Source organism: Callithrix jacchus, chromosome 18 (assembly GCF_049354715.1).
Source record: "Callithrix jacchus isolate 240 chromosome 18, calJac240_pri, whole genome shotgun sequence".
Lineage (NCBI taxonomy): Eukaryota > Metazoa > Chordata > Mammalia > Primates > Cebidae > Callithrix > Callithrix jacchus.
The window spans coordinates 24,830,508-24,857,872 of record NC_133519.1 but is presented as its reverse complement, the minus strand read 5'-3'; the positions used below and the strand labels follow the sequence as shown (position 1 = coordinate 24,857,872).

Genomic DNA, 27,365 nt, shown 5'->3' with positions numbered 1-27,365 from the left:
TCGGTTAAATGAGACTGAACAAAAAGTAAATGTATAGGTATTGATCATACAGTAATGATATTGTATAGCAGATACCTTTCTCATTTAAGATATTTTCAGAGGCTTTTGTAACCTGTCCCTCAGTTAATATGATAAACACTTTGATAGCCTGGGTGGAGACTAGCCTGGGTAAGATGGTGAAACCCCTGTCTAGAAATTGGCATGGTGGCACACACTTATAGTTCCAGTGGAGGCTGAGGTGGGAGGATCACTTGAACCCCAGAGGTGGAGGTTGTAGTGACCCCAGATTGCACTACTGCACTCCAGTCTGGGCAACTGTCTAAAAAAAAAAAAGAAGAAGAAGAGAAAAGAATTGAGAAATACTAGTAAGTGTTTATGGACTTTGAATATGATTTATATCTTTTGGTGATGCATGTCTGACCAGGTGGTTTTTCATTTTAGAGTAAAAAAGAAAAAAGTCCTTACAAGAAAGATTAATGAGTTTTGGTGCAAATTAGCTTTTTGAAAGAAAGGGGCTTTTTGAATCTAAAATGTAATAGTATTTATAATGTCATTTCCTTAGGATACACATTTTCTTCTGTCAGTGCCCTTATATTGGCCAGTATTATCTGAGCACGTCTACCCCAATTCCTCTCAGACTTTATCTCCTACTATTTGTTTCCACTCTCTGGCACCAATCTCACTGCCCTCTTTGCTGCACTTTACCTTAGAAGCTTTGTACTAGCTTCCCTTTACCGGTAGTCTTCTTCCCTGATAAACCTGCAGAGCTAACTTCCTTACCTTCTTAAGTATTGACTCCCGCCTCACTTTTGCAATGCAACTACCTATTTAAAATTACTATACCTCTTCATCTCCCTACTTTTTATTTCCCGCAAAAAACTTGTCACCTTCTAACTTACTCCTTAGGGTCTTCCCAAATACATGATAGGAATTTCTGGCATTTACTCCCTGATAAGTGAACCAAAGGCAGTGTATACACTATTTGGTTCTAAGGCAGAAGTTGACTTCTGTTTGTTGAACAGGAACATCCTCCACCAAAAGTACATTTGCCCCTATAATTATCCAATTTTCAGCTTCTTTGCCACACTTTCCAAAGCACACTGACAAAGAGGAAAACGTGTGTATTGAGGAAATACTACTACTCTATTTTGAATTGAAAAGGATTCTTCATTCCAGAACGCTAATTTTGTATTAAAGCATATAAACTCATTAATCTTGTCTTTATCTCTGTTTGATCTGAATAACCCAGTTTATTAAATGGTGAAGACCAGGTCAGGACAGAAAAGGTGAGATGACTTACACAGAATCATACATGTCATTGGTAGAGCTGCTGAGAAAAATATCCAGATGTTCTCTTTGTTCAATATATCATTCTATATGGAGCTCTGTTGGAGGTTATCTCTCATCATTGTAAGTCATCACATCATCTCAGGTCATATCCAATGACAAAGGAAATGAAGAGATAAATTTAAAACTTAACCCGGCTTTTTATAACTCTTTTTGCTTTTCAATCTGAAGATGAAAAATATTTTTAGAGATGAGAAAGTGAATGAGGCAGTTTCAGGCCTTTATCTACTGAAACAATATTGTCTCTCTCTTGTCTCATCAGTCTTAAGGAGCATATTTTTAAATGACTGCAATTAAATATTATAACTATGAAAAGAACATTAATTTTACAGCAGGTGAAAATAATGCAATAGTATGCAGCATGAGTGGGGGTAGAGATACAGCTGTCTAATTTTGGTATACTGGAACTAGTATAGATTTTCCCTCAAACAGAGCAGAAATGTAGCTCTTAGAGCATAGTAGCAGCTTTCCTTTCTTCTTACAGATTTAAAGTTAAAGGCACGAGTTTAATATACAGTCCTTCCTGTGACTAACAGGTTGCTCATTCTGCTCTTGCTAATGCTGCTACCCTGCTTCTAAGTGGACATTGGTACTTGGGGTATTTATTTTTCTGTATCCTTTGAAGTAGTTATGAATCTTCTGAGAACTGAAGAACTGGGATACTCCAAAGGCCTATTTATACTAGCAGATGAGTTGTATTATTGTGGGGATTGAGAGAGTGATGAAGTGTAAACTTTTTTCATTGGTTGATTTAGCTTACCTTATTTCCTTTCTTTCCCCTCTTTAGTGGAAATTGTTTGGATTTCAAGAATGATTTAATATCTTCTTTCTGGACCCAGTATTACATTCTATAAGCTACATCAGTGTTGTATTTTTTTCCCCATGATACAGAAAGAGAATCTAAAAAGATAAACAGAAGTATAACAATATAATATTTATTAGATTTTGAAATGTGGTCACTCATTTTAGTCAATATAGTATCAAATAGTTAAAAGCATTGAAACATATTCATTTAATGAATTTATATGCCTGAAAACTAAAATTGGATGTTTGGAAAAAAGTGAGGAAATGAATTTCAGTTTTTTTCCTTAGCCAGGACATTGCAAATTAAGGAAATGTTTTACTAGATAATTTTATTCTGGCTAATGAAACATATTTTTCTTCCAATTTGGTTTCTCTGTTAATTATTCAGAAATTAAAACATGCTATATTATAATATTAAATCTCTAGTATCTTCTAATTTGTTATGAGGTTACCTTTATAGGTAATTATTAGAGGAAAGATGAGATTTTTTTTTCTACCTTCACCAGACCCATTCTCTGCCTGCCTTTGCCCTAGCCACATAGATCACCTAACTTGTATAATTACTCTCTAAAGTCATATTCTGGAAGTCTGAAAGTCTTGCTGTTCAATGTGCTCATACAAGCTGATTTACTTAAATTCACTGCTTTGTGCCATTCCCAGGAATCTGACCTAATTATGCTGCCATTTTTCAGATATGTGCATTAGAAGTCATATGTGCCTAATTCTGAAAACGGCTTTGTACATTTAGGTTCATGTAACTAGAGAGAAGAAGTTAAGGGACTTACAGTTATTGATCATAATTTTAAAATATAGTAGTAGTGTGGAACTCTCATACACTGCAAGCATGTAAGATGTTAGGTTGTCAGCCTCTCAGTCTTTAGGAATGTTCCAATTTGGCTTATGCCTTACCAGTCAAGATATCACAGAGAAGGTATGTTTAGTCATGGAAAAGAAAATCAGTGTCCAGCATGCAAAGATAGTAAAAGGGTAAGCACTTCCAATTGTATTTTCATAGGAGGAATTGATTTGTGTGTATTACTGGGTCTGTGTAAAATGGTGTCCTTTTGGCACTAGCCGAATATACATTTCAGTAAATGTTTTTTCTTGCTGCAGATTAGTGTAATACAGTGAAATTTTCTGTAACTGAGGGAAGGCAGTGGTTGGGCGTCTGTTAATAGCCTGAAAGTAACTAATGAGGATGTGCAGTCAGAACGATTGATTGAATAGCTGCAGTCCTGTGTGTTTCTTTCTTGCTTGCTCTCTCTGCAAGCTGTAGAGAGGGAGGGGGAAGAGCAAGACACAGAGAGGGAGCGAGAGAAAAAACGCACTCTCTTAAGTGGAAGTAGCACGGATCCCAGGGGCCAGGAGGCCAGAAATGGAAGTTTAAACTGCATCTATCTTTTAAAGGAAGAACAGCAGGAATCAAAATGTCAGTCTTCGGAGTTACGATTTACTCCTTATTTTCTAAGATCTGGAAGATAACACAGAATACTTTTTTTAGGATGTGGCTTTTTTTTCCTTGTCCATGTTGAGATTATCTAATGTTATCTGAGAAGCTGGATTCCTTTATGTCTGTCAGTTGAAGTGGCGATGGGAAGCAGTTGTGATAAAGGTATAATACGTATATATCTATCATCTGTGTGTGCCTGTGTATGCATATGCATATATATGATTTTTTTCACTCTATGAAAAAAATCTTTAAAATGCAGCCTTAATACAATATATAGTAATTAAATGGGAGAAGATCACATTATCTGCAAAATCCTAAGCTTGTTAGGTCAGTTTGAACAGATTTAGGATTCCAGAGTAAGATCTTAGTAAGGTCATATTGTCAGAACAAGGAGAAGCTGATCTATTTTTATATCTGCATAGGCATATATGTTATTTTATCTTGGCAGCAGCTTTCAGTCTTCTCATGCCCCTTTTGTTGTAGTCTGGTGAATCATCTTCTCTGCACAGAACTAACTTTCACCTTTGTGCAAATACACCATCAAATCATGTGCAACATTAGACTATATTTTGTTCAAAAGAATATTAGAAATTCCATTTTATTCTATTAACTCCTACATTGCTGACACATAGAGAAGTAGATTTATATACTGTGAGATGCAACTATTAAGTGAACTTAAAGATATTAAACATAGCTCAGAGGAAATTATTTTTATATATACACAGATGAAGATATAAACTGTCACACTAAAGCAGATTCTTAACTGTGCCCAAGTCTCTCTAGTTTCTTGATAGTTTAAGCACCTCAAAGAGAGATAAATATGTGAGATAGAAAGTAATGTACCTTTAAAGCATGCTGATTTATTGTGAAAAACCAGTAACTTTACAGTTTAGTGGAATATCCTAAATTTGGGGTTCTTAATGATGTTTCAGCCTTCCTCCTTTTTTCCAGAGGTACCAGCAGAAAGGTCCCCTCGTAGACGGAGTATCTCAGGGACCAGTACATCAGAGAAACCCAACTCCATGGACACTGCAAATACCTCACCCTTCAAAGTACCAGTAAGTGTTTATTTTCTCATTAATAATATTTTACTTTTCTCCTTTCTTCTTAGAGACAGCTACTAAGGAATCCAAACATTTTTCTCTTCCAGAATTTTTTTATAATTCTGTTGTGATTAAAGGATAGACTCATCAACTTGTATAAATTAACTGGGGTTAATGTCCACTACTTCCTTTTTTTTTTTTTGAGACTGAGTCTCACTCTGTTATCTATACTGGAGTGTAGTGGCGAGATATCACTCACTGCAACCTCCACCTCCCAGGGTTCAAGTGATTCTTTTGCCTTAGTCTCCAGAGTAGCTGGGATTACAGGAGCATGCCACCATGCCCAGCTAATTTTTGTATTTTTAGTAGAGGTGGGGTTTTACCATGTTGGCCAGGCTTGTCTTGAACTCCTAACTCAAGTGATCCACCTGTCTCAGCCTCCCAAAGTGTTGGGATTACAGACGTGAGCCACCACACCCAGCCATCCACTATTTTCAGTATAATATTTATTAGGTTTTAGGTAATATTATTTTTACTCACAGGGTACTTATAAAATATATAACCATATTAAGTTCAAATTCCTCTCAACTGTAGAGTTCAAGTCCTTGCAGATATCTTTTTATCAAGTTGCTAGCTAAAATCTATCACAGTTCTATAACAAAGCTGGTGGAAGATTTAATTAAAGAATGGGATATAATTTTTTTTTCAGAGCTGGAGCATAAGCAGAAAGTGATGAGACTCATAAAGTTACAGACTAAATTCATAGAGAATTAGACAATTGTGAATTCCAATCCTAAGACCTGGTGTGCACTTTGCATAAGCCATCTTTTGGATGATCATGGAAGTGTTTAAGAAATACCTTGAAAGAAAGTAACTCTTTAAATTGGCCAGGCAGTATTGAGAATCAGCATTAAATACAAAAGAGGCTGAACCCAATGGTTCACACCTGTTATCCTAGCATTTTGGGAGGCCGAAGTGGGAGGATTGCTTGAGGCCAGGAGTTCAAGACCAGCCTGCACAACATAGTGAGACTTTGCCTCTATAAAAAATGAAAAGAAAATTAGTTGGGCTTGGTAGTTTGTGCCTGTGGTCTCAGAGGAGGCCAAGGTGAGAGGATTGCTTGTGCCTAAGAGGTCAAGGCTGCAGTGAGCCATAATTGTGTCGCTGCACTCAAGCCTGGACAACAGAACAAGACCCCATCTCTTAAAAAAAAAAGTACTGAGATGGAAGGGCCATATGTGATCAGGTCAGCTGACTATCAGTTACAGACCTATTTTGGTCTTTTTTGATATAACTGTGAGTAACCAAGATTTTAAATCACCTATTTTCTTCGATAAGAAATATGTTTATTTCCTAATCATATTATTTTATTAGAATTAATTATTTTATACTTGAATTGCTTCATGAGATTGGTCATTATTCTAGGTACAATGAAAATCAGTATAAGGTAGAAATAGACTTTTCTATGTGGAAAAAAGATTTAATTCAGCCAAGTTAATATGGTATAGTCTGTCTTTCTTTATTCTAATACTTTTTTTAAAGTTGGGACGACCTTTTAAGTAAAACTGATTTTTTGACATATATAAACTGGCATTCATTCATAAGATGACCAAAATGAGTGTTTTATTTTGTGTTAACCCTGTGGAGTAAGATTTTCCCTTGTTGTATCTCAGGACATTGAAGAGTTTATGAATAGCTGTTACTGTGACACCTTTCAAGTTTTTACAAATGTTCTTATTTTCAAAGATCACAAGCAAGTATGGATTAATATTCTAAGCAAATTATGACAGGAATTTTAAAATATCAAATTTAGTGTATTTTACTAAATTTTTTTGTTGCATAAACATAGCTACCTATTTTTTATTTTATTGTCCTCATGAATGAAAAAAAGCATTATTTTTCACCTTCTCTTCTTGTTTTTCTGCTGATGTGGAAAGAATAGAGTAAAACTGACTGTCAATATGCCAAGTTTAGTGAAAAGGATTGAGTTAGAATTTGAAGTTTTCATACCATCATGCTACAATGGAATGGTGACCCTTAAATTTTTTTTTAAAAAGTTGATAAGTGAGGATGCATATCCCTCTGTAGTATGGTAACATCAATGCATATTCTATATTGAGTCTGAAGTTCATAGCCAGGCTTTGAAAATCTGAATTAATTAAGAACCATGATGTTTATTTAAGTTGATGACTAATATAAGATGTATCTTAGTAAGACTAATAATTCTTGAGTGAAAATTATAAATATAATGATTAATACATATGAAAGCTGGTATTACTTACAAAGCACATACTCAGTTGTTACTCTTCTGACAATCTCGCCATGTTACAGATTTAGAAATAATGAGGGAAGGAAAGGGCCTCAATGACAGCAAATGACAGTCACAAAGACCATGCACCCATGCACTTAGCTGTCTAGGAGAATTTAACCATTCACAGCCCTCACTTAAAGAGTTTCCTGAAAAATAACCATGAGCACACACTGATTACAACAACAACAACAAAGAACTGTCAGTAAGTAAAAGGATGAGGCAGAGAAAATGAAAAGCAGAGAATCATAAAAACAATCCAAATTCACTTAGGATAAAGGCAAACAGCGTTATATTTATTACTAGACCTTAAGAATATCATTGTATTCCAGGGTGATCTATAGTGCAGAAATTGACATTGATAATAATGATTATAAATCATCACGAAAAAGTGAGATTATACTTATTTTGCTATTTTTAAAAAGTTGAACTGTTATATTATGTGACATGTAGCCATTGAAAATATTTAAAATGTTGAAGATATGGGATGTTTATAAAACTTGTTATCCAGTAAAGTGGTTTGTGAAGTACCTCATTCCTTGATCATGCTAGATAAATAATTTATATATTTGTTAAGAAAAACCAAATATGCTGGCTCAATGAGGCACTGCAGTACTTGGATATCTATAGAAATACATTGTATTTTTTAAATTTTCATGTAATACCAATAGTGGTATGATTTACATCAATATATTGCTGATTAGAAGAATGTCTAATTTTCAGGTCAACAGTACTTTATAATTAATATCACAGTGGACTCTTTGAATTTGGGAAAGCAGTACAAAAAGGAGTCAGACGTTGAGATTTAAGTTGTTTATACAATATTTCAGAAATCATTTCTATGTTAACTTTATGAAGAGACAAAACCAGTATTTTACCACAAGTACCAGTGGTTCCAGATTCAGATTTCATTACTATGGTGAGCAGTAGGTTTACCATTCATCAGTTGGATCCCAAAATTATAGTAGTGGCCTCTCAAAAAGGACCTTATTCTTAGCTGCATTTTCAGACTTGCTGAGAGCATATAAAATAGATTTTAGCAAGTCCTAAATGAAATTATTTACAATGACACACTTATTGAATGCTTACTTTGGGCAAAGTATTGGTGATTCACTAATTTATACCTTCTTGGCATACTGTGCTTGGTACAACAGAATTTTTCATTCCGAAGCCCTGTATCCTAGTAGCAGGAGATATAAAAATGACCAGATTTATAAAGAGGTAGATGAGCATGGTAACACAAGTTATTAATAACACAATGTGTAAGTTAAGGCTTTGACAAGGAGCAATATGTGAGCAGTTTCAAAGGCTGAAAGAAAATAATTGACAGAGGAAGGAAGTACTCCAGATTGCAGGAATGGCGTTTTGGAAAGACATACAGTCATGGGATGACTGATGCTTCCAGGGATTATAGGAAGAACTCAGTGAGACAATAATCAAAAAGTATGTGGGCAGAAATGGCAGGTAAGAAGGCCGAAAAGGTAGGTGGGGGCAAGACTGTGATTGAGTTTGTTCATCAAACTTAACTAAATTATACTTGCTGCTGAAGCATACAAGATGTGTTTATTGGAATATTTGTCTTTGGCTCTAAAACTAAACAAACTGGCATGAATACTTTGAAATACGGGTAAATTATTTGACTCTTCTCCTAAGTGAGTCTTTTTTCTTCTTGCTATTCCAACTCAGGGTGATAGGTAAGGAGCCATCATTCAATAGAAGGCCAGCCCAGCACTCACCCCTGGCCTTTCAATGGACACTACTGATTTTTCTGGAATAATATTTAGCCTTAAGGAGATCAAGGAGAAGCCAGTGGGTAAGGATGACTCATATCCTGCTGGTTGATGCCAAGTAAGGCAGAAAGAAGAATAACCCTAACAGTGAGCACAAAGCATTGAACCCCAAAAAACCTTTCTATGTTTTCCTTATTCACAAAAATATATACTTTTAAAAACTTAAAATAATGGCTGGGTGTGGCGGTTTACGCCTGTAATCCTAGCACTTTGGGAGGCCAAGGTGGGTGGATTACGAGGTCAGGAGTTTGAGACCAGCCTTACCAACATGATGGAACCCTGTCTCTACTAAAACTACAAAAAATTAGCTGGGTGTGGTGGTGCGCGCCTGTAATCCCAGTTGCTAGGGAGGCTGAGGCAAGAGAATCACTTGAACCCGGGAGGCAGAGGTTGCAGTGAGCTGAGATCATGCCTCTGCACTCCACTCTGGGTGACATAGAGACTCCATCTCAAAAACAAACAAAACAAAACAAAACTTAAAATAGGCAACTGGTACAGAAGGGTATTCATATATAATAACATTCAAAACAAGGGATGAAGAGGAAAATTATATGGCTACTGAACCTGTAGGTTAGACAATGTCTTGGTTTTTAGCAATGTTTAAATGCATTTGTACTATTATCTAATCATAGCCATAAGAAAAAGTAGTGATCTACAGCAGTGGTCCCCAACCTTTTTGGCACCAGGGACCATTTTTGTGGAAGACAATTTTTCCACAGACCAGGATTGGGTCAGGGGGATGGTTTCAGGTTGATTCAAGTGCATTACATTTATTGTGCACTTTATTTCTATTATTATTAGATTGTAATATATAATGAGATCATTATACAACTCACCATAACATAGAATCAGTGGGAGTCCTGAGTTTGTTTTCCTGCAACTAGATGGTCCCATCTGGGGGTGATGGGAGACGGTGACAGATCTTCAGGCAGTAGATTATCATAAGGAACACACAACCTAGATCCCTCGCTGCACAGTTCACAACAGGGTATGTGCTCCTTTGAGAATCTAATGGCACTGCTTATCTGACAGGGGGCAGAGCTCAGGCGGTAATGCAAGTGATGGGAAGCAGCTGTAAATACAGATGACATTTTACCCACCCACCTGCTGCTTACCTCCTGCTGTACAGCCCAGTTCCTAAGAGACCACAGACCAGTACCGGTCCATGGCCCTGGGGTTAGGGACCCTTGATCTAGAGGAGAGTTTCATCCTTCCTTCACTCTTATTCCATATTTCTTCACACATACCTTAATTCCAATTGCAGTTATTTGTTTGTGGGTCTCTGTCCCTCAGACAACAGATATCTGTTCCAGTCATCTTTCTAACTACCCCAGTGCCTAACACAGTACCTCCCACAGAGCAAACATTCAACAAATAATTGTTGAATAGATAAAATATGCATGAATTATCAAAGGACCAGAATCCAATGAGTTTATCTCACACATATTCTCTTGCTATTATTGATAATGTCTCTAGTCAAATGGAATATTAAATATTTAATTACATTTAATAAACATTTAATAAGAGATCATGTGGGATAAATGAATATACCTGGCAGAATGGATAGATTGTTTTCCTTAAAGAGAGATTTTAATTAATATTTGAAATTCAGAACTGTGGTATTTTAGTTACATAGTGTATACTTTGTCTACTTATATTGGAAACTGAAACTAGGTAGAATTCTTTATTATTTATTTATTTGTTTCTGTGGCTATTTCTTGGAACCTTTTAGGTGTTATACATGTGTATAAATTCACAGTGTTTTTGCACATCCGAGTTTTGACTGTTCTTCAAAAGCAACTTTAGTCATTTGATATTTTCTCCTCTTATAAAGATTATTTTTCATTTTTTCTTTAACATCATGCTAGACTTTCATTTAAATGAAATTACTAGGATAGTGAGGAACAATCAAATAAATAATGAAAAGTTATCCAGGTACATGCTTAAGTTTGATTCAGAAAGAAGAAATGATTATATCTTCTAATTGTGTATATTTGTTTCACATGCCTGAGATTTTGGAAGAGGCTTCTTTCTTTGTACTCTATTTATAAAGTGACTATTGGTATTTATTATTTTTTAATCACTTCTACTTATATGATGCCATCAATTTGGCTTTGGCTAAGAGGGAGCTGCTTGTGTTCCGGGCCAGGTGCTAGGCTTAGTCTTCCGATTTCCATAACACAATGGTCTAAGTTGGCCTTTCATGTAAGTATAACACAATACAGTTGCAGCTGCTTCATTTGTTTTTGCTATGAGCTTGGCTCTGAAAGAATTCAGGCACCAAAAATTATGCCAAGACAACCAGAAAGCATAATTAAACTAAGTCAGTAGCTGAATATTCCTATGTAACTGTCCTTGTGCTCTTGTCACTGTAACGCCTAAGCATTCCCAATCAAATAAATATACTAGAAACAAAACATTGTCAAAAAACCAGACCTTTACATAGTTTTTAGAAGAAAGTAAAGCCCTGGGAAATAAGATATAGATTAAGTTAAAGTCCTGTGTAAAAAGAAATGTGTCTTAAGTATCAGGATTATGACTCAGTTGCTATTGGTGTCTGTTTTGAATCCTTTATAAGATCCTATTAAGTGTTTTTCCAGGTTAAACAAAGAGATGGAAAGCTTCATGTCCACTGTTTAATGAAGACAGTAAGTGTCCATTGTCCAAACTGGTGGTTTTCAACTTTGGTCATACATAAAAGTCATCTAAGGAACTTCAAAAATATACTGATGCTTAGACTCCACCTCAGACCAGTTAAATCAGAATATCTAGCCTAGAGCCCCATCTTCTATATTTTTTAAAAGGTTTCCAGATGATTCTAATATACAGCTAGGGTTGTAAACCATATGTCTAAATGATTGATAAAATATTAGGAACACATTTTAGTCAGTGTCTTACCTATGAATATCAGTGCTTTCTTTCCTACCTTCAAGTCTGACATAAGAAACTAAGAAGCATTACTTTCTCAGTGGCCTTTGTTACTCACTTACTAATTGCAGCATTGTCTGTTTATTGCCCTTCTGTGTGTTTGCCATGATCAGTTCAGGTGACCAATGTAAATTTACAAAATACTTGATTTACTTCTGACCCCCCTACAAATCTCTGATTTCAGGGTAAAATGTTGAAATTCAATTCATAGCATCCAAGCTGCAATATAGTTCCAAATTTTGTATTATCATTGTTATTGTATTCCAGGAAGATACTTAAAACTTATTTCCCATGATACTTAAAGAATCTTTATCTGTGTTTCTTCCCTCTCTTCATTAACCATCTGCATAGAGTTAAAATCTATAATAGGATTGCCCTCCAGTGAGACCTCTTTTAATGAACAGTATATTTATATTTATATGTGTATGAATATATAAATATGAATATAATCATATGTCTATGAAAATGTTTTTACCAAAGGTAGAAATCATATAATAATCATAGGGATGTCAGAAAATTATGGGCTGTAGATATTAACTATATCTTTAAATCATTTTGTAATCAGAATGGATATAATTTTAAAATCCTCTAATGATAAATATCTTAGAAGATATAAAATTTAGGACTAAGGATCTTGGAGCAGAGAGAAAAAAAAGAATAAGGTTAGATATAACTCCTTAAGGGAACAAAATAGGAATTGGCAAATTCCTGGAGGAAAAGGGAACAGGCTTGGTGGCTTGGTTAGGACAATACTGCCAAGACTCTAATCTTGAAAGAATTAAAGAATGAGGGAAGCCCTCCTCAATCTGTGGTAATTCCTAGAAATGGGCTTGCAGCAGCACTAACTACTGGAGATAACAACTTACCCTACCCAGGAGAAGAGAGCTGTTTGAGAGGGAGAATGAGATATACTCACTTAGAGCTCGTTCTTATAGATGATGGATCATAAACCCCTTTCCTCTCAAAGCAGAGATATTTCTCCTCAGCTTTAATGGGCAAGGAGAAACACAAGACCTCTTATTTCACAATGAGAAATAAACAGTTTGAAGACCTAATGCCCACTTAAGGGACCATAATTAGCTACTAAGTATAACTGATATGTATAACTAATATCAGGTGCTTTCCTCTTTTACAGAAGTTCAGAAGCAAGAGATGTAGAAAAGAAAATTTGCCACCTTTTAATTAAGCTAGAGTTAGCTATGCAAAAAAGATATTTTGTTCTTCTCAGCTGTACTTAAAGTCAGCAAGTTATGAGCATTGCTGGTAAACGGTAATACCCTTGTCATGCCTTTCTACCATAAGGCCCTTTAATTTCAAACCAATGCCAGTACCATTCCACTGGATTTTTAATGTTTTGTTTCTTTTATATTAAACATCTACTAATTTCAATTTAAAGAAACCACACTCTAACAGTATTATTTGATTATAATATCACTACAAAATTTTTTTCAGTTGTTCAGTAGCTGGTAAAAGAAAAGGCTCTAGTAGAATTTGAATAGACATTTCTTTAAATAAAATATACAAGTGGCCAATACACACATTAAAAGATACTCAACATTGTTAGTCATTAAGGAAATATAAATCAGAACCACAATGAATTACCACTTGATAAGATGGCTGTAATCAAAAAGAGGGATGATAATAAGTATTGGTGAGAATATGGAGAAATTAGAATTTAAAATGGTACAGCCACTTTGACAGCTCCTCAAAATGTTAAATATAGAGTTTCCATATGACCTAGCAATTCTCCTTTTAGGCATATACACCAGAAAATTGAAAATATATGTCCACGTAAAATGTACACAGATGTTTATAGCAGCATTATTTATAATAGCCAAAAGTAGTCATAACTCAAATGTCTGTCAACTGAAGAATAGGTATACAGAATACTATTTAGGCATACAATGGCTTATTATTTGGCCATGAAAAAGGAATGAGATTCTTATACATGACACAACACGAATAAACCTTGAAAATATTATGCTAAGTGAAAGAAGCCATACACAAAAGGCCACATGTTGTATGATTCCATTTATATGAGATGTTCAGAATAGGCAAATCTATACGACCAAAAAGAGATAAGTGTTTCTCATGAGCTGGGTGAGGGAGAAACAGGAATTGACTGCTGATGGGCATGGGGTTTCTTTTTTGGTAATGAAAATGTTCAGGAATTAGACTGTGGTGATGGTTGCACAACTTTTGGGATATACACAGAGGTTCTGTGCATGAAGTTTAATGCTGTATGGTTGCCATCTCAAAGATCTTAGTGATTGATCAGAAACGCTGCATCTATTATTTTTATTTTTAGACAGGGTCTTGCTCTGTCACCTAGGCTGGACAGCAGTGGCACAATCATGGCTCACTACAGCCTCAACCACCCAGGCTCAAGCAAACCTCCCACCTCAGCTGTGTAGCTAGAATCACAAGTGCATGCCACTGCACCTGGCTAATTTTTTTTTAAACTTTTAGAGAGATAGGGTCCTACTTAATGTTTCCCAGGCTTGTGTCAAACTCCTGGGCTCAAGCAATCCTCCTGCCTTAGTCTCCTAAACTGCTGAGATTACAGGCATGAGTCACCATGCTCAGCAGCGTCACCAAATCCCAGCTCTTTGGGAGGCCACGGTGAGTGTATCACTTGAGGTCAAAAGTTCAAGACCAGCCTAGCCAACATGTCTCTACTAAAAATACAAAAAATTAGCCAGGTATGGTGGCATGTGTCTGTAGTCCCAGCTACTCAGGAGGCTGAGGCAGGAGGATCACTTGAACTTGGGAGGCGGAGGTTGCAGTGAGCTGAGATCACACCACTGCACTCTAGCCTAGATGAGAGTAAGACTTCATCTAAAACAAAAAAGAACCAATATATATATTATGTATATTATGGACCAATTTGTTAATATTGTGATGCCTAAATTTATAGTGGAAAAACTATTTGCAGTATTACATACAGTAAAGTTAGGAAATGGCCTCTAGAAGTAATATAAATATGTCTAATACAGTCTTTTCAATAATATATTTCCTTCCTTCTTCTACCCTTCATTTTATCCTTAGGGAAAAAAAAATCCTATCCTGATAGACATTAGTAAAGATAATTACATTGTTTCACATTATACCTTTTGCTCACGACCATCCATAATATGGATTTTTGGTACATTTTGTTTCAACAGAGGCAGTAAGAACTTTATCTTTTTCAATAACTAATAGGCTCAAAAGGCTCCTCCATCTCTAATGTTGTTATTCTTAGAGTCCTAGAAATGAGAGATGGAAAACTTCAATTAAATTCATCTAGTCCATCTCCCCTGGCAATGAAAAAAATGTATTTCATATTATATTATCTAATGCTTTTTCAGGCCTTCCAAGATAACCTTAGGGAGACTGTCCAATTGGCTAATAGACCTCACTTTCAGGTCTTTGTTTTGACCCATCATTTCTCATTCTTATATTCCTTAAAGCCATCATCCTTAATATTCATACTTCGTTAACTTGAATGAGATTATCACAGTCTCTGTTAGAATTAAGAAAATCAACATACTCTACTCTATAGAGTATTATATAATTATGTCAATTTACAATAAAAAATTTTTAAAAATCAGTGTACACCCCATTATTGGGAACTGAAATGTTCTACAGGAGTGAATTTTCCAGATGCTAAACTTTTCTTCCTTAACCACCAGATTTTGTGTTGTTTTAATAATTTCGAGGGACTTTTCTCTCCTACGTAGTAATTATTTCCCTACTTTCTTGAGTGAATTCAACTTTTCTTAATAATTCATGTTAATCGTTATCAGCATTCTGCAAATATATATTAAGTAGCCCACTGTATGCTAAGCACTACAGAAACACCAGAAATACAAAGATGAGCTCAATGTGTTTCTTTTCTATTTGCCTTCAGGAGTTAAGATTCATAGGGAATATGAAATAGGAATAGAATTAATTATAGGTCAAGACAGGGGAAAACAGTAGTATAAATAGTTTAGACAATCAGAAGTAAGAGAGACTTAAGTCCTATTAATCAAGAATAGTTTCCTCAGGAATTGTTATTTGAAATAAATGACACAAGGACAACTGAGTAACCATGTGAAAAAAGATAATATTAGATGTGTATCTCATACCTTATGCAAGAGTGAACTACAAATGGATTAGGGATCTAAAATGTGAAAACAAAAACAAAGCATATCTAGTAGAAAACATGGATGAATTCTCTAACCTTAATGCAGGGAAAAACTTTCTATAATGGTTGCTGAAAAGCCAGAGGCAATTTTTAAAAAGCAGATTGATAAATTTGATTATACAAAAAAAAAGTTTAATAATTGCATGACAAAAAATATAAGAAAGTTAAAGTTAAAAGACAACCAATGAATAAATTGGGAGAAAATATTTACAACATCTAAGAAATTATTAAGGCCAGGAGTCGTGGCTCATGCCTGTAATTCCAGCACTTTGGGAGGCCACGGTGGGCAGATCACGAGGTCAGGAGTTTGAAACCAGCCTAGCCAACATAGTGAAACCCCATCTCTACTAAAAATACAAAAAATTAGCCAGCCATGGTGGTGGTTGCCTGTAATTCTAGTTACTTGGGAGGCTGAGGCAGGGGAATCGCTTGAATCCAGGAGGCGGAGGTTGCAGTGAGCAGAGATGGCGCCATTACACTCCAGCCCAGACAATAGTACAAGACTCCGTCTGGGAAAAAAAAAAATTAAGAGACAAGTGACTAAGACCCAATAGGAAAACTGAAGAAAAGAAAGACATGAATAGGTAATAGGTAAAAAAACTTCTATGCAGCATATTATTTCATGCAGAAGTATTATTTCACCTTTTTAGTCTGACAGAAACTATAAAGGATGACAGGCCAGGTGCAGTGGCTCAAGCATGTAATCCCAGCCCTTTGGGAGGCCGAGGCGGGTGAATCATGAGGTCAAGAGATCGAGACCATCCTGGTCAACATGGTGAAACCCTGTCTCTACTAAAAATACAAAAAATTAGCTGGGCATGGTGGTGCGTGCCTGTCGTCCCAGCTACTCAGGAGGCTGAGGCAGGAGAATTGCCTGAACCCAGGAGGTGGAGGTTGCGGTGAGCCGAAATCATGCCATTGCACTCCAGCCTGGGTAACAAGAGCAAAACTTCGTCTCAAGAAAAAAAAAAAAGGGATGACCACAAATTCTGTTGACAAGGTTGTGGGAAACAGACACTCTCATACATTGTTGAAGGGAAGGCAAACTGGTACAACCCTTCTAAGAGGGGATTTAGCAAGATTACATATACACTTACTTTTTGACCTGGCAATCCCATTTCTAGGAATCCAACCTGAAGATACATCTCCACCATTATGATAATACATATGCACAAAGGTATTTATGCAGCATTGTTTTTTAATTGCAAAATATTGTAAACAACCTCTATGCACATTAATAAGAGGGCAATTAATCTATATGTAGAAAGTAGAATAGTGGTTCCTCCCACATCTCCCAAGATGTCTACGTCCTAATACATGGAAATTGTTTATATGTTATGTGACAAAAGTGACTTTTGCAGATAGGATTAAGGCTAAGAACCTTGAGATAGGAAGATTATCCTAAGTTATCCAGATAGATCCAGTCTATAATCACGAGGCCTTAAAAGCTGAAATGCTTTCATAGAGATGCAACATTACTGGCTTTGAAGACGGAAGAAAGGCCATGAGCCAAGGAATGTGAGTGGCCTTTACAAACTTGAAAAGGCATAAAACAGATTCTCCCCTAGATCCTTCAGAAAGGAATGCAGACCTGCTGACACTTCGATTTTAGCCACGTGAGACCTGTGTTGGACTTCTGACCTACAGAACTGTAAGATAATAAATTTGTACTGTTTAAACCACATTTGTGTTTATTTGTTATAATGGCAGTTGACAACTAATACAGTGGAAAACTGGTAAAATTAGAATTAGGTTTGTGTTTAGGTCAGCATGATACCTGTGTTTATTTCTTAGTTTTCATAACCATACTATGGTTATATAAGATAACATTAGGGGAAACTGGGCAAAGGAAAACTGTGCTATTTTTCCAAATTTTTTGTAAATCTATAATTACTTCATATTGAAAGGAAAAATAATCAAGGATTCCTTCCCTCGTCAGTGTCCTTTCCCCACTCTACCTCATTAACATCCCCTTAAGAAGTTCTCATGTCTTCTTGTTATTTGTGAATTTCCAACCAAGCTTTTAACCCAGCGGTTCCCAAGCCATATGTCCACATAAAGACTTATTCATAAATGTTTATGGCAACTTTATTAATATCTCAAAACTGGAAACAACTCAAATGTTCATGAGTTGACAAATAGTTAAACAAATTTTGGTGTACTCATACAATGGAATAAAAAGTAGCAAACTACTTATACATGCAATAGCATGCATAAATTTCAAAAACATTATGCTAAGTGAAAAAAAACTACATACTGCATAATTCCATTTATGTGACATTGTGGAAAAGATAAAACTATAGGGACAACTCAGATTAGTGGTTTCCAGGGACTGAGGGTGAGAGGAAGAGGTTGACTACAGAGAAGCATGAAGACATCTTTGGGGTGATAGAAATGTTCTGTATCTCACTTATATTGGTACAGTATACGTTTGTCAAAATTCATCAAGCTGTAATGCAAAAATAGTGACTTGTTTTTTGTAAATCACACCTCAGTAAACCTGTTTTAAAAGACATGTTTTAAAACAAATTATGTAAAAAGTTGGACATAAAAGGTTTGAAATAATATAACAAGAAGATAATAAAAATCTGACATAACAGATTCATGAAAATGAATTTGTAAGAATGTAATTAGTTAATAAAGTATACTTGATAGCTTCCATTGGCCCCTCTAGCAAATCTTAACATATCAATATGTGTTTTAACATGTTATAACATATAACACCTATAGTATATATTTTATATTTTAATATAATTATGCATAATATAGCATAATGACATCAGTATGTCAACATCAATTAGATCTGATTAATGGATATGTGTTTATTAACTTCTGTGCTTTGTATGTTTAAAAGTTTCATAATAAAAGTTTTAGTTTGCATAATTTAAAAAGAATCACATTGAATGCTTGTTAAAATTGTAGATCACTGTGCCTCGATCCCAAAAATTATAATATATTAGATCCCGGCTAGAAAAATAATTGTGCTTTATGACAGAACCTTTTCTCTTTCCTTTTGATGCTTAAATTTGAAGAAAAAAAAAAAAAGAAGAGGAGAAGAAAAAAAAACCTACTAGGGATAAACTATACTGAAACTAAACTATATAGCACTTTGCAACTATTTCTTGTTTTGTTGTTATTCTTGTCATCTACAGTTTCCCTTCCTGTTTGGACTCCCAAATAACCAGAAGATAAACTAAGTAAAATATGAAGACTAGAAAGTAGACTTTAATGATTTTAGTTACTCTCCTCCTTTTTCCTTGTTAATTTTTTAGAATTATGTTTCAATCAACATTTAGTGACTATCTACAAGTTTCTAAGTTATATTAGGAAAGCAAGGAAGGGAATTATTTATATATGACACACCTTTTTTTCTCAAGTAATTACAATCCATGATAAAATGAACTAAAATATATACAATACATGGAGGTTTTTAATTTACTAATAAACTAAAACTTGAAAAGCAAGAATGAAAACAATTCTCACCTGGGTCCTTTCTAGTTGACATGGTGGCATTTTCTTATTGTGAATCAGGTAACATTTTGAGAAATTGCCATTTAAAATTACTTAATCACTTAGAATTGCTATAACATTGTCTTAATCCCTTTTGTGGTCAGTGATGTGAAAAGGTCTCAAGCAGAATTAAAGCAGGGTTTTGTTGCACATCCTTGTATTTTTTTGTATTTTTTATAAAGGAGATGACATGTTTCTCTGTCTCCACTTCTCCCTGTCTTAAGGGAATGCAGCAGTGCTAGGATGCATTGTCCCTTATTACCCGCACTGAGGCTTCTGAGAGCAGTTGCATAGCAGCAGTTTTATTTCAGTTACCAGTCATTCCCAGCTAGCTGAGTTCAGTCTTCAGGGAATACTCCAATTTGCAGGTGGCCAACAACTTTAGTTATCATTGTCTTAACATTTATGAAGCTCCAGAGAAAGGCAATATTTGGCTTTTTCTTTCACTGACAGTTGCTAATTTTAAGCCTTATTTTGAAAGAAAATAATGAGTACTAACTAATTAAGTCACCTTAGTCATATCAATTGCTATGACAATGTAGCTTTTTTTTTTAATGATGAGCCTTTTACTATTTTAAGAAGTATAAATGGTAGCAACAGCATTTCAAAAAATTGGATAGGGTAGGATTTGTTTTGAGTGTTATATTAGTATGCTTTCAGATTAGATTGGTGTCAGAAGGGTGAAATCAGTTTATTTACATTCTTTCTTTCTTTAGTTTCCATTTATATTGTTGGATTTTTAGAATACACTTAAAGGAATGTTATTCACACTCTTCACATTTTTATAAGGCATGGATATCATAACTATGTAAAAGAGGAAAAAGCATTTTCCTCTAGGCATCCACCTATTTTTAAATTTTATATTTGGATTTTTTTATTTTATACTTAGTAACCACAGAATTAGTTACATATAAAAGCCATTTCAATAAGGTTTTGATTTTACTTCAGTTTAATTATATAGCTAGGAATCCTAGGGGCAAATTCTTGTAAGTCAAATGACACACTGATAGTTTTTTTGCTTTTTGAGTTTTGTTTTTTATTTGTTTGTTTGTTCTGCTTTTTCCCCCTTATTTTGAATTGTCATATTACATTTCTGGCTATTTGTGATGTATAATTTTATAATAAGGTATCTGTAGAAGTTACATATAATACATATGGTCAAAATAAGTTATGTTATAGTAAAAGTATTTAATGGGGCATTAGAATGTCAAGAACTCATATAGCACAATGGTTAAAAAGAAAAGGTTCCAGTGTGAGGCTGCCTATGGTCAAAGTTCTCCTCTGCCATTTAGCATCTATGTGAACTTGGGAAAGTCATACACCTTATGTATTAGTCTGTTTTCACACTACTATTAAAAATTACCTGAGACTGGGTAATTTGTGAAGAAAAGAGGTTTAATTGACTCAGTTCCACAGCCGTAACGGGAAGCATAATTAGGAGTCCTCAGGAAACTTAACAGTTATTGGAAGGAGGAGAAGAAGGACATTCTTCACATGGAGAGCAAGGGGTGAAGTGCCACACTTTTAAACCATGGAAGGTGGTGGGAGAAGACTGGATCATGGGGTAGGATTTGTCCTATTCTCATGATAATGAGTGAGTGAGTTCTCAGATGATCTGAGAACGTACTGTGTACATTTTTTCAGTTCTGAAGGCAATTTTTGAGCCCCCACGAAATACCAGATATCAAACCTGCCCTGGGAACACAAAGATTGCAGCATTTAGTGAGGATGACACGTAAGTGGGCATGCACTGTCCTAAATGTAAGGCTAGCTCTCTATAAATGCTTGGAAGTACTGAGGAGGAGCGAGCACGTAATCTAGAGCAGGGTCAGGGCATGTCAAAAAGACAACCTAGAATAGATTATTTCTAAACTCAATCAGAAAGGATGATCCAGCCAGGGAGAAGGAAGAGAATATGAGCAGTGGCAAACATGCATGGTGAATATAGAGAATTACAAGTATTTTGAGTTAGTAGAGGATAAAATGTAAAGCGGAATGACCAGGGATCTGGCTAGAATGGTCAAGTAGTTACCAGATGATACTATATCCTATAGGCAGAACTCTTACCAGGGCCATTCTTAGCTGGTTTTAGGTACCTTTGGGTTGATTACACATACCTTGACCGGTCAGATGCGTCCAGGGAAGAAGGATTGCGTGACACAAAGCATAGTGACCTGAAACTGTAAGGAATTGCTCAGAAGGGGCAATGGGCAACTGGGCATGACATGTACTTTGTTATTTCTCAGAAGAGGATAATGCTGGAAGGCTCAGTATATGGTTGGTCTAAAATGGAGGGATAGTAGAAGCCAAGCCAAGCTTGGAAACAATGAATTTTTTGTGGTGTCATCCTATACAGCTATGTGGTCTTCCTAAAGAGCTTTGTCATGGCACCAGGAAGATTGACTTAAACATTGTTTTAATTCTTATTTTTGATAGCTAATCATTAAAAAAATAATGGAAGGTGTTCGTAAATAAATAGCTTCAGATGATTAGCTATGGAATCTAGGGAGAAGGAAAAGAGAACAGGAAAAAAACAAGGGACAGAGAGAAAATGAAGTGGTCCAGAAAGTAGAGGTTTCTAGGTTGAAGAGCAGATTCTTGTGGAAAAAGAGATATATGAAAGACATGTGATTAGGGAGAAAATCAGAAGAAAATTACTGTCTAAGATGTCTGAGATGAAGGATCTCTGAATGATGATAAGGTCTAGTGTGTAGATAAAAGAGTGGGTGGCTGAAATGTAGAAGAATGTGAAGCCAGATCCTCATCTCTCACCTTATACAAAAATCAACTCAAGATGGATCAAAGGCTTACATCTGAGACCTGAAACCATAAGAATTCTAGAAGATAACACTGGAAGAACTCTTTTAGACATTGACTTAGGCAAAGAGTTCATGACCAAGACCCAAAAGCAAATGCAACAAAATCAAAGATAAATAGATGGGACCTAGTTAAACTGAAAAGCTTCTGCACAGAAAAATAAATTAGAATCAGTAAATAGACAACCCACAGAATGGGAGAAAATGTTTGCAAATCATGCATCTGCCAAAGGACTAATATCCAGAATCTGGAACTCAAATCAGCAAGAAAAAAACAAATATCCTCATCAAAAAGTGAGCAACGGACATGAATGCACAATTCTCAAAAGATGATATACAAATGGCCAACAAATATGAAAAAAAAATGCTCAACATCACTAATTATTAGGGAAATGCAAATCAAAACCACAATGAGATACCCACCTTACTCCTGCAAGAATGGCCATAATTAAAAATTTTAAAATAACAGATGTTGATGTGGATGTGGTGGGAAGGGAACACTTTTACACTGCTGGTGGGAATGTAAACCAGTGCACCCACTATGGAAACAGTTTAGAGATTCCTTAAAGAATTAAAAGTAGAACTGCTATTTGACTCAGCAATTCCACAACTGGGTATCTACCCAGATGAAAAGAAGTCATATGAAAAAGACACTTGCACACACATTTATAGTAACACAATTCACAATTGCAAAAATATGGAACTAGTCTAAATGCCTCTCAACTGAGTGGATAACACACACACACACCATGGAATGCTCAGTAACATATATATATATACGTATATATATATATATACGTATATATATATATATACACATATATATATACGTATATATATATACGTATATATATATACACACACACACACATACACACACACGCACGCACACACGCACACGCCACAGAATACTACTCAGTCACAAAAAGAAACAAAATAATGGCATTCACAGCAACCTGAATGTAGTTGGAGACCATTTTTCTAAGTGAAGTAACTCAGGAATGGAAAAACAAACATTGTATGTTTTCACTTATAAGTGGGAGCTAAGCTGTGAGGACACAAAGGCATAAGAATGATATAAGAGACTCTGGGGACTTGGGAGGAAGGGTGGGGCATGAGGGATAAAAGGCTACACATTGGGTGTAGTCTCTACTGCTCAGGTGATGGATACACCAAAATCACAAATCACCACTAAAGAACTTTTCCTTTCAGTTGAACACGACCTGTTCCCCTAAAGTATTCAATAAAATAAAAATTAAATTAAGAAAATGAGTGTGTGGAGAGACGACATGCAGAAATGGCACACCTCAGGTGACTGAAGGAGAGAATGTATTTGGTGTCTGCCATATCTTTGCATCCTTTAGTGACACTTTTGTTCATGTCACTGATCTTTCTGGCAAAGCAACCATATGCCATGTGACTGGTGGGATGAAGGTAAACGCAGACCCCCGTGAATCCTCTCCATATGCTGCTATGTTGGCTGCCCAGGGTGTGGCCCAGAGGCTAAAGGAGCTGGTGACACTGCCCTACACATCAAACTCCAGGCCACAGGAGGAAATAGGACCAAGATGCCTAGACCTGAGGTCCAGTCAGCCCTTGCCCCCTTAGGTATATAGACTGGGTGGATTGAGGATGTCATCCCCATCCCCTCTGACAGCACATGCAGGAAGGGGGCTCACCATCTGTGAACAAGACTCCTCAAAATATTTTCTGTTAATAAACTGCCTCATGTTAAAAAAAAAAAAAGTGAGTGTCAGAGGGGAGGATACTGAGTAATGGAGTCAAAGATGAAGCTAGGGTACCATATATCACTATTGGTTATTTTCTAGTATGGTGTTAAGAGACAGAAAGATTACAAGCTAGGAGTTAAAGTTCTTAATGAACAAAGGAAAGTGAAAGAGAGATGAAGAATCCTAAATCAAGATGGCATATACTTCAAAAAATATGTATTTACTCCATGATTTTATGGAATATCAGTTTGGAAACAATGATGGTAATCTAGGTAAAGTCCAGCTACCTCTTCCCGAGTACCACTGAATATTGGGTAATGGAGAACAAAAACTTCAACTAAATAGGGCTCTGGGAAAACAGTTTCTCAGGTTAAAACTATGCTTCACTTACATCAAGGAGATGACAACAAAATTTTAAAAGGTTTCACTACCTCCATGAAGTATTACTGACCATTCTCTGCAATCTTAACCTTTTCCTTATCAGTATTCCTAAATCAGCCATAATTTCATGTATATATTTATTGAGGACTTACTGAAGCTTAAACACTGTGGTAGATGTTAAGGTAAATACAACACTATGCCATCCCCTCAGAAGTTTAAATGCAAGATTTCTTGTTTCCAGATAGGAAAGCCTCAACTTTAATTTATGAATTGCTGGAGGCTTAAAGTCTGAGAGAGAAAACTGCAGGAGTATTCATTCATGGGGAGGCCACAATTTTTAAAAATTTTACTCCTGGAGTCCTACCAGGTTCTCACAGTGAATATCTAAGAAAATTTCCCTCATTTTTCCAACAGGGAGTATGAAAAGGAGCTGTTTTGAAATGCACCAGAGCATTCTCTTTTTCTTTTTGTTTCTTTTCTTTTCCTTTTTCTTTAAAGATGGAGTCTTGTTCTGTCTCCCAGGCTGGAGTGCAGTGGTACGATCTCTGCTCACTGCCACCTCCACCTCCTGGGTTCAAGTGATTCTCCTGCTTCAGCCTCCTGAGTAGCTGGGATTACAAGCACATGCCAGCATGCCTGGCTAATTTTTTTATTTTTAGTAGAGACGGGGTTTCGCCGTGTTGGCCACGCTGGTCTTGAACTCTTGACCTGAGGTGATCCACCCACCTCAGCCTCCCAAAGTGCTGGGATTACAGGAATGAGCCACCACACCCAGCCCATTCTGCTTTTCTTAACAAAGTCTGCTCTCAGAAGAAACTAACCAGAGCCTAACTGATAAAAAGGAAGGGAAATACTCAATTCCAGTTCTCTCTAGCCATCCTCTTCGATCTAAATGGAGTGGGTGGGGTGAGGGGCACTGAGAAGCACTTACGAAGTTCACAGTCCAGAAACACAGACTCATTAAAAGACTGAGATCTAATCACAGGATTTCAAAATGTTTCCCCCCACCTTACCACTACATTACTAAAGGCCTGTTTACTGCAGTTCCTTTCACCTAGTACAGCATATCCAGCTAGCAAGAAAAAAACTACAGAACATGCTAAAAGGCAGAAAACACACTTTAAAGACACAGAGTAAGCATCAGAACCATCCTCAGACAGAGCAAGCATCAGAACCAGCCTCAGATAATATTGAAATTATCGACCAGAAATTCAAAACAATTATGATTAATATACTAAGGGCTCTAATGGATAAGGTAGATAGCATGCAAGAACAGATGGACAATATAAGAAGAGAGAGAGATTGTAATAAAGAACCAAAAGGAATGCCGGTAATCAAAAACACTGTAGCAGAAATGAAGAATGCCTTTTATGGGGATATTAGTAGACAGGACACAATTGAGGAAAGAATCTCTAAGCTTGAGGACATCTCAGTAGAAACTGGCAAGACTGAAAAGCAAAGAAAAAGAAGACTGCAGAAAAAAACAAAAATGGAACAGACCCAGAGGAACCTTAAGTACATATTACTAAGTAAAACAAGCCAATCTAAAAATGCTGCAGTATGAGTCCAACCACAGATGCTCCTTGACATACAATGGGGTATTGTCCCAATAAACCCATCATAAGTAAAAAATATCCTAAATTGAAAAGTATTTAATGTCCTGATAAACCCATCGTAAATCAAAAAACTGTTCAAACCATCTTAAGTGGGGGACTATGTATAACATTCTAGAAAAGGTAAAACTGGAAATCAGTAAAAAGATCACTGCCAGGGGTCAAGGTGTGGGAGGTGTTGAGGGATGAGTAGGCAGAGCACAGAGGATTTTTTTGAGTAATAAATATACTCTGCATAATACTGTAATGGTGGATACATGTCACCATTCATTTGTCCTAACCCATAGAATGCACACCAATAACAAATCCTAACTGTGGAATGTGGGTGATGATGATGTCAATGTGTAGAGGGTAGGAGAGGAATATCCGAAATCTTTGTATCTTCTACTCAGTTTTGCTATGAATCTAGAACTAAGTTAAGAAGTACTCCTTTTGCTTCTATCTTCTGAAAGACAGTGTAGAGAATGGGTATCATTTCTTTCTTTAATAGTTCATAGAATTCACCAGTGGAACCCATCTTGGTCTGGTGTTTCTGTTTTGAAAGGTTATTAATGTTGATTCAATTTCTTTAATAGATATAGGCCTATTCATATTGTCTGTTTCTTCCTGTATAAGTTTGGCAGATTGTGTCTTTCAAGGAATTGGTCTGCTTCACCTAGATTATCAAATTTGTAGACATAGAGTTATTCACAGTATTCCTTTTTTACCATTTTAATGTCTGTTGGACCTGTTGTGATGTCCCCTCTTTTATTTCTTAGCCTGGCTAGAGACTTACAGATTTTTGTTTAATCTTCATAAGGTACCACCTTTTTATTTTATTGATTTTCTCTATTGATTTATTGTTTTCAATTTCATTGATTTCTGAACTAATTTTTATTTCTTTTCTTGTGTTTTCTTTGGATTTAATTTGCTCTTTTTTTTTTTTCTAGTTTCCTAAGGTAAAAACTTAGTATTGGGTTTAGATCTTCCTTCTTTTCTAATAAGTGCATTCAGTGCTATAAATTTTCCTTATAGCACTGTTTTCACTGCATCCCACAAAATTTTGATGTTATATTTTCATTTTATTTTGTTCAATTCAAAGTATTTTTAAATTTCTCTTGAGATTTCTTCTTTGATCCATGTGTTTAGAATGTTGTTTAATCCCCACATATTTTGGGATTTTCTAGTCATCTTTTTATTACTGATTTCTAGTTTAATTCCATTATGGTCTGAAAGAAGACATTGTATGATTTCTATTCTTTTAAATTTATTAATATATGTTTTATACCCAGAATTTGATCTGTCTTGGTGAATGTTCCATATAAACTTGAGGAATCTATATTCTGCTGTTGTTGGATATAAAGCAGTCTATAGATGTCAATTTTATTCACTTGATTAAATGGTGTTTTGGAGTTCAACTATGTCCTGACTGATTTTCTGCTTGCTAGATCTGTCCATTTCTGATAGAGATGTGTTGCAATCTTCAACTATGATAGAT

General features: G+C 35.7%; 1 protein-coding gene across 14 annotated transcripts in view; it reads left to right on the top strand.

Annotated features, from left to right (window-relative positions):
* The window catches only part of RASAL2 (RAS protein activator like 2), a 385,295-nt gene that overhangs the window by 286,785 nt on the left and 71,145 nt on the right, over window positions 1-27,365 (top strand). For 11 of the 14 annotated variants that reach the window (XM_002760332.6, XM_008984955.5, XM_008984954.5 and 8 more), the window contains one exon: window positions 4,553-4,659. In XM_002760332.6, the coding sequence (XP_002760378.3) occupies window positions 4,553-4,659 (107 nt within the window). Of the gene's footprint in view, window positions 1-3,477; window positions 3,764-4,552; window positions 4,660-27,365 lie in introns of those variants that run through there. The other 3 variants (XM_035280171.3, XM_078356226.1, XM_008984957.6) reach the window with 1 other exon arrangement.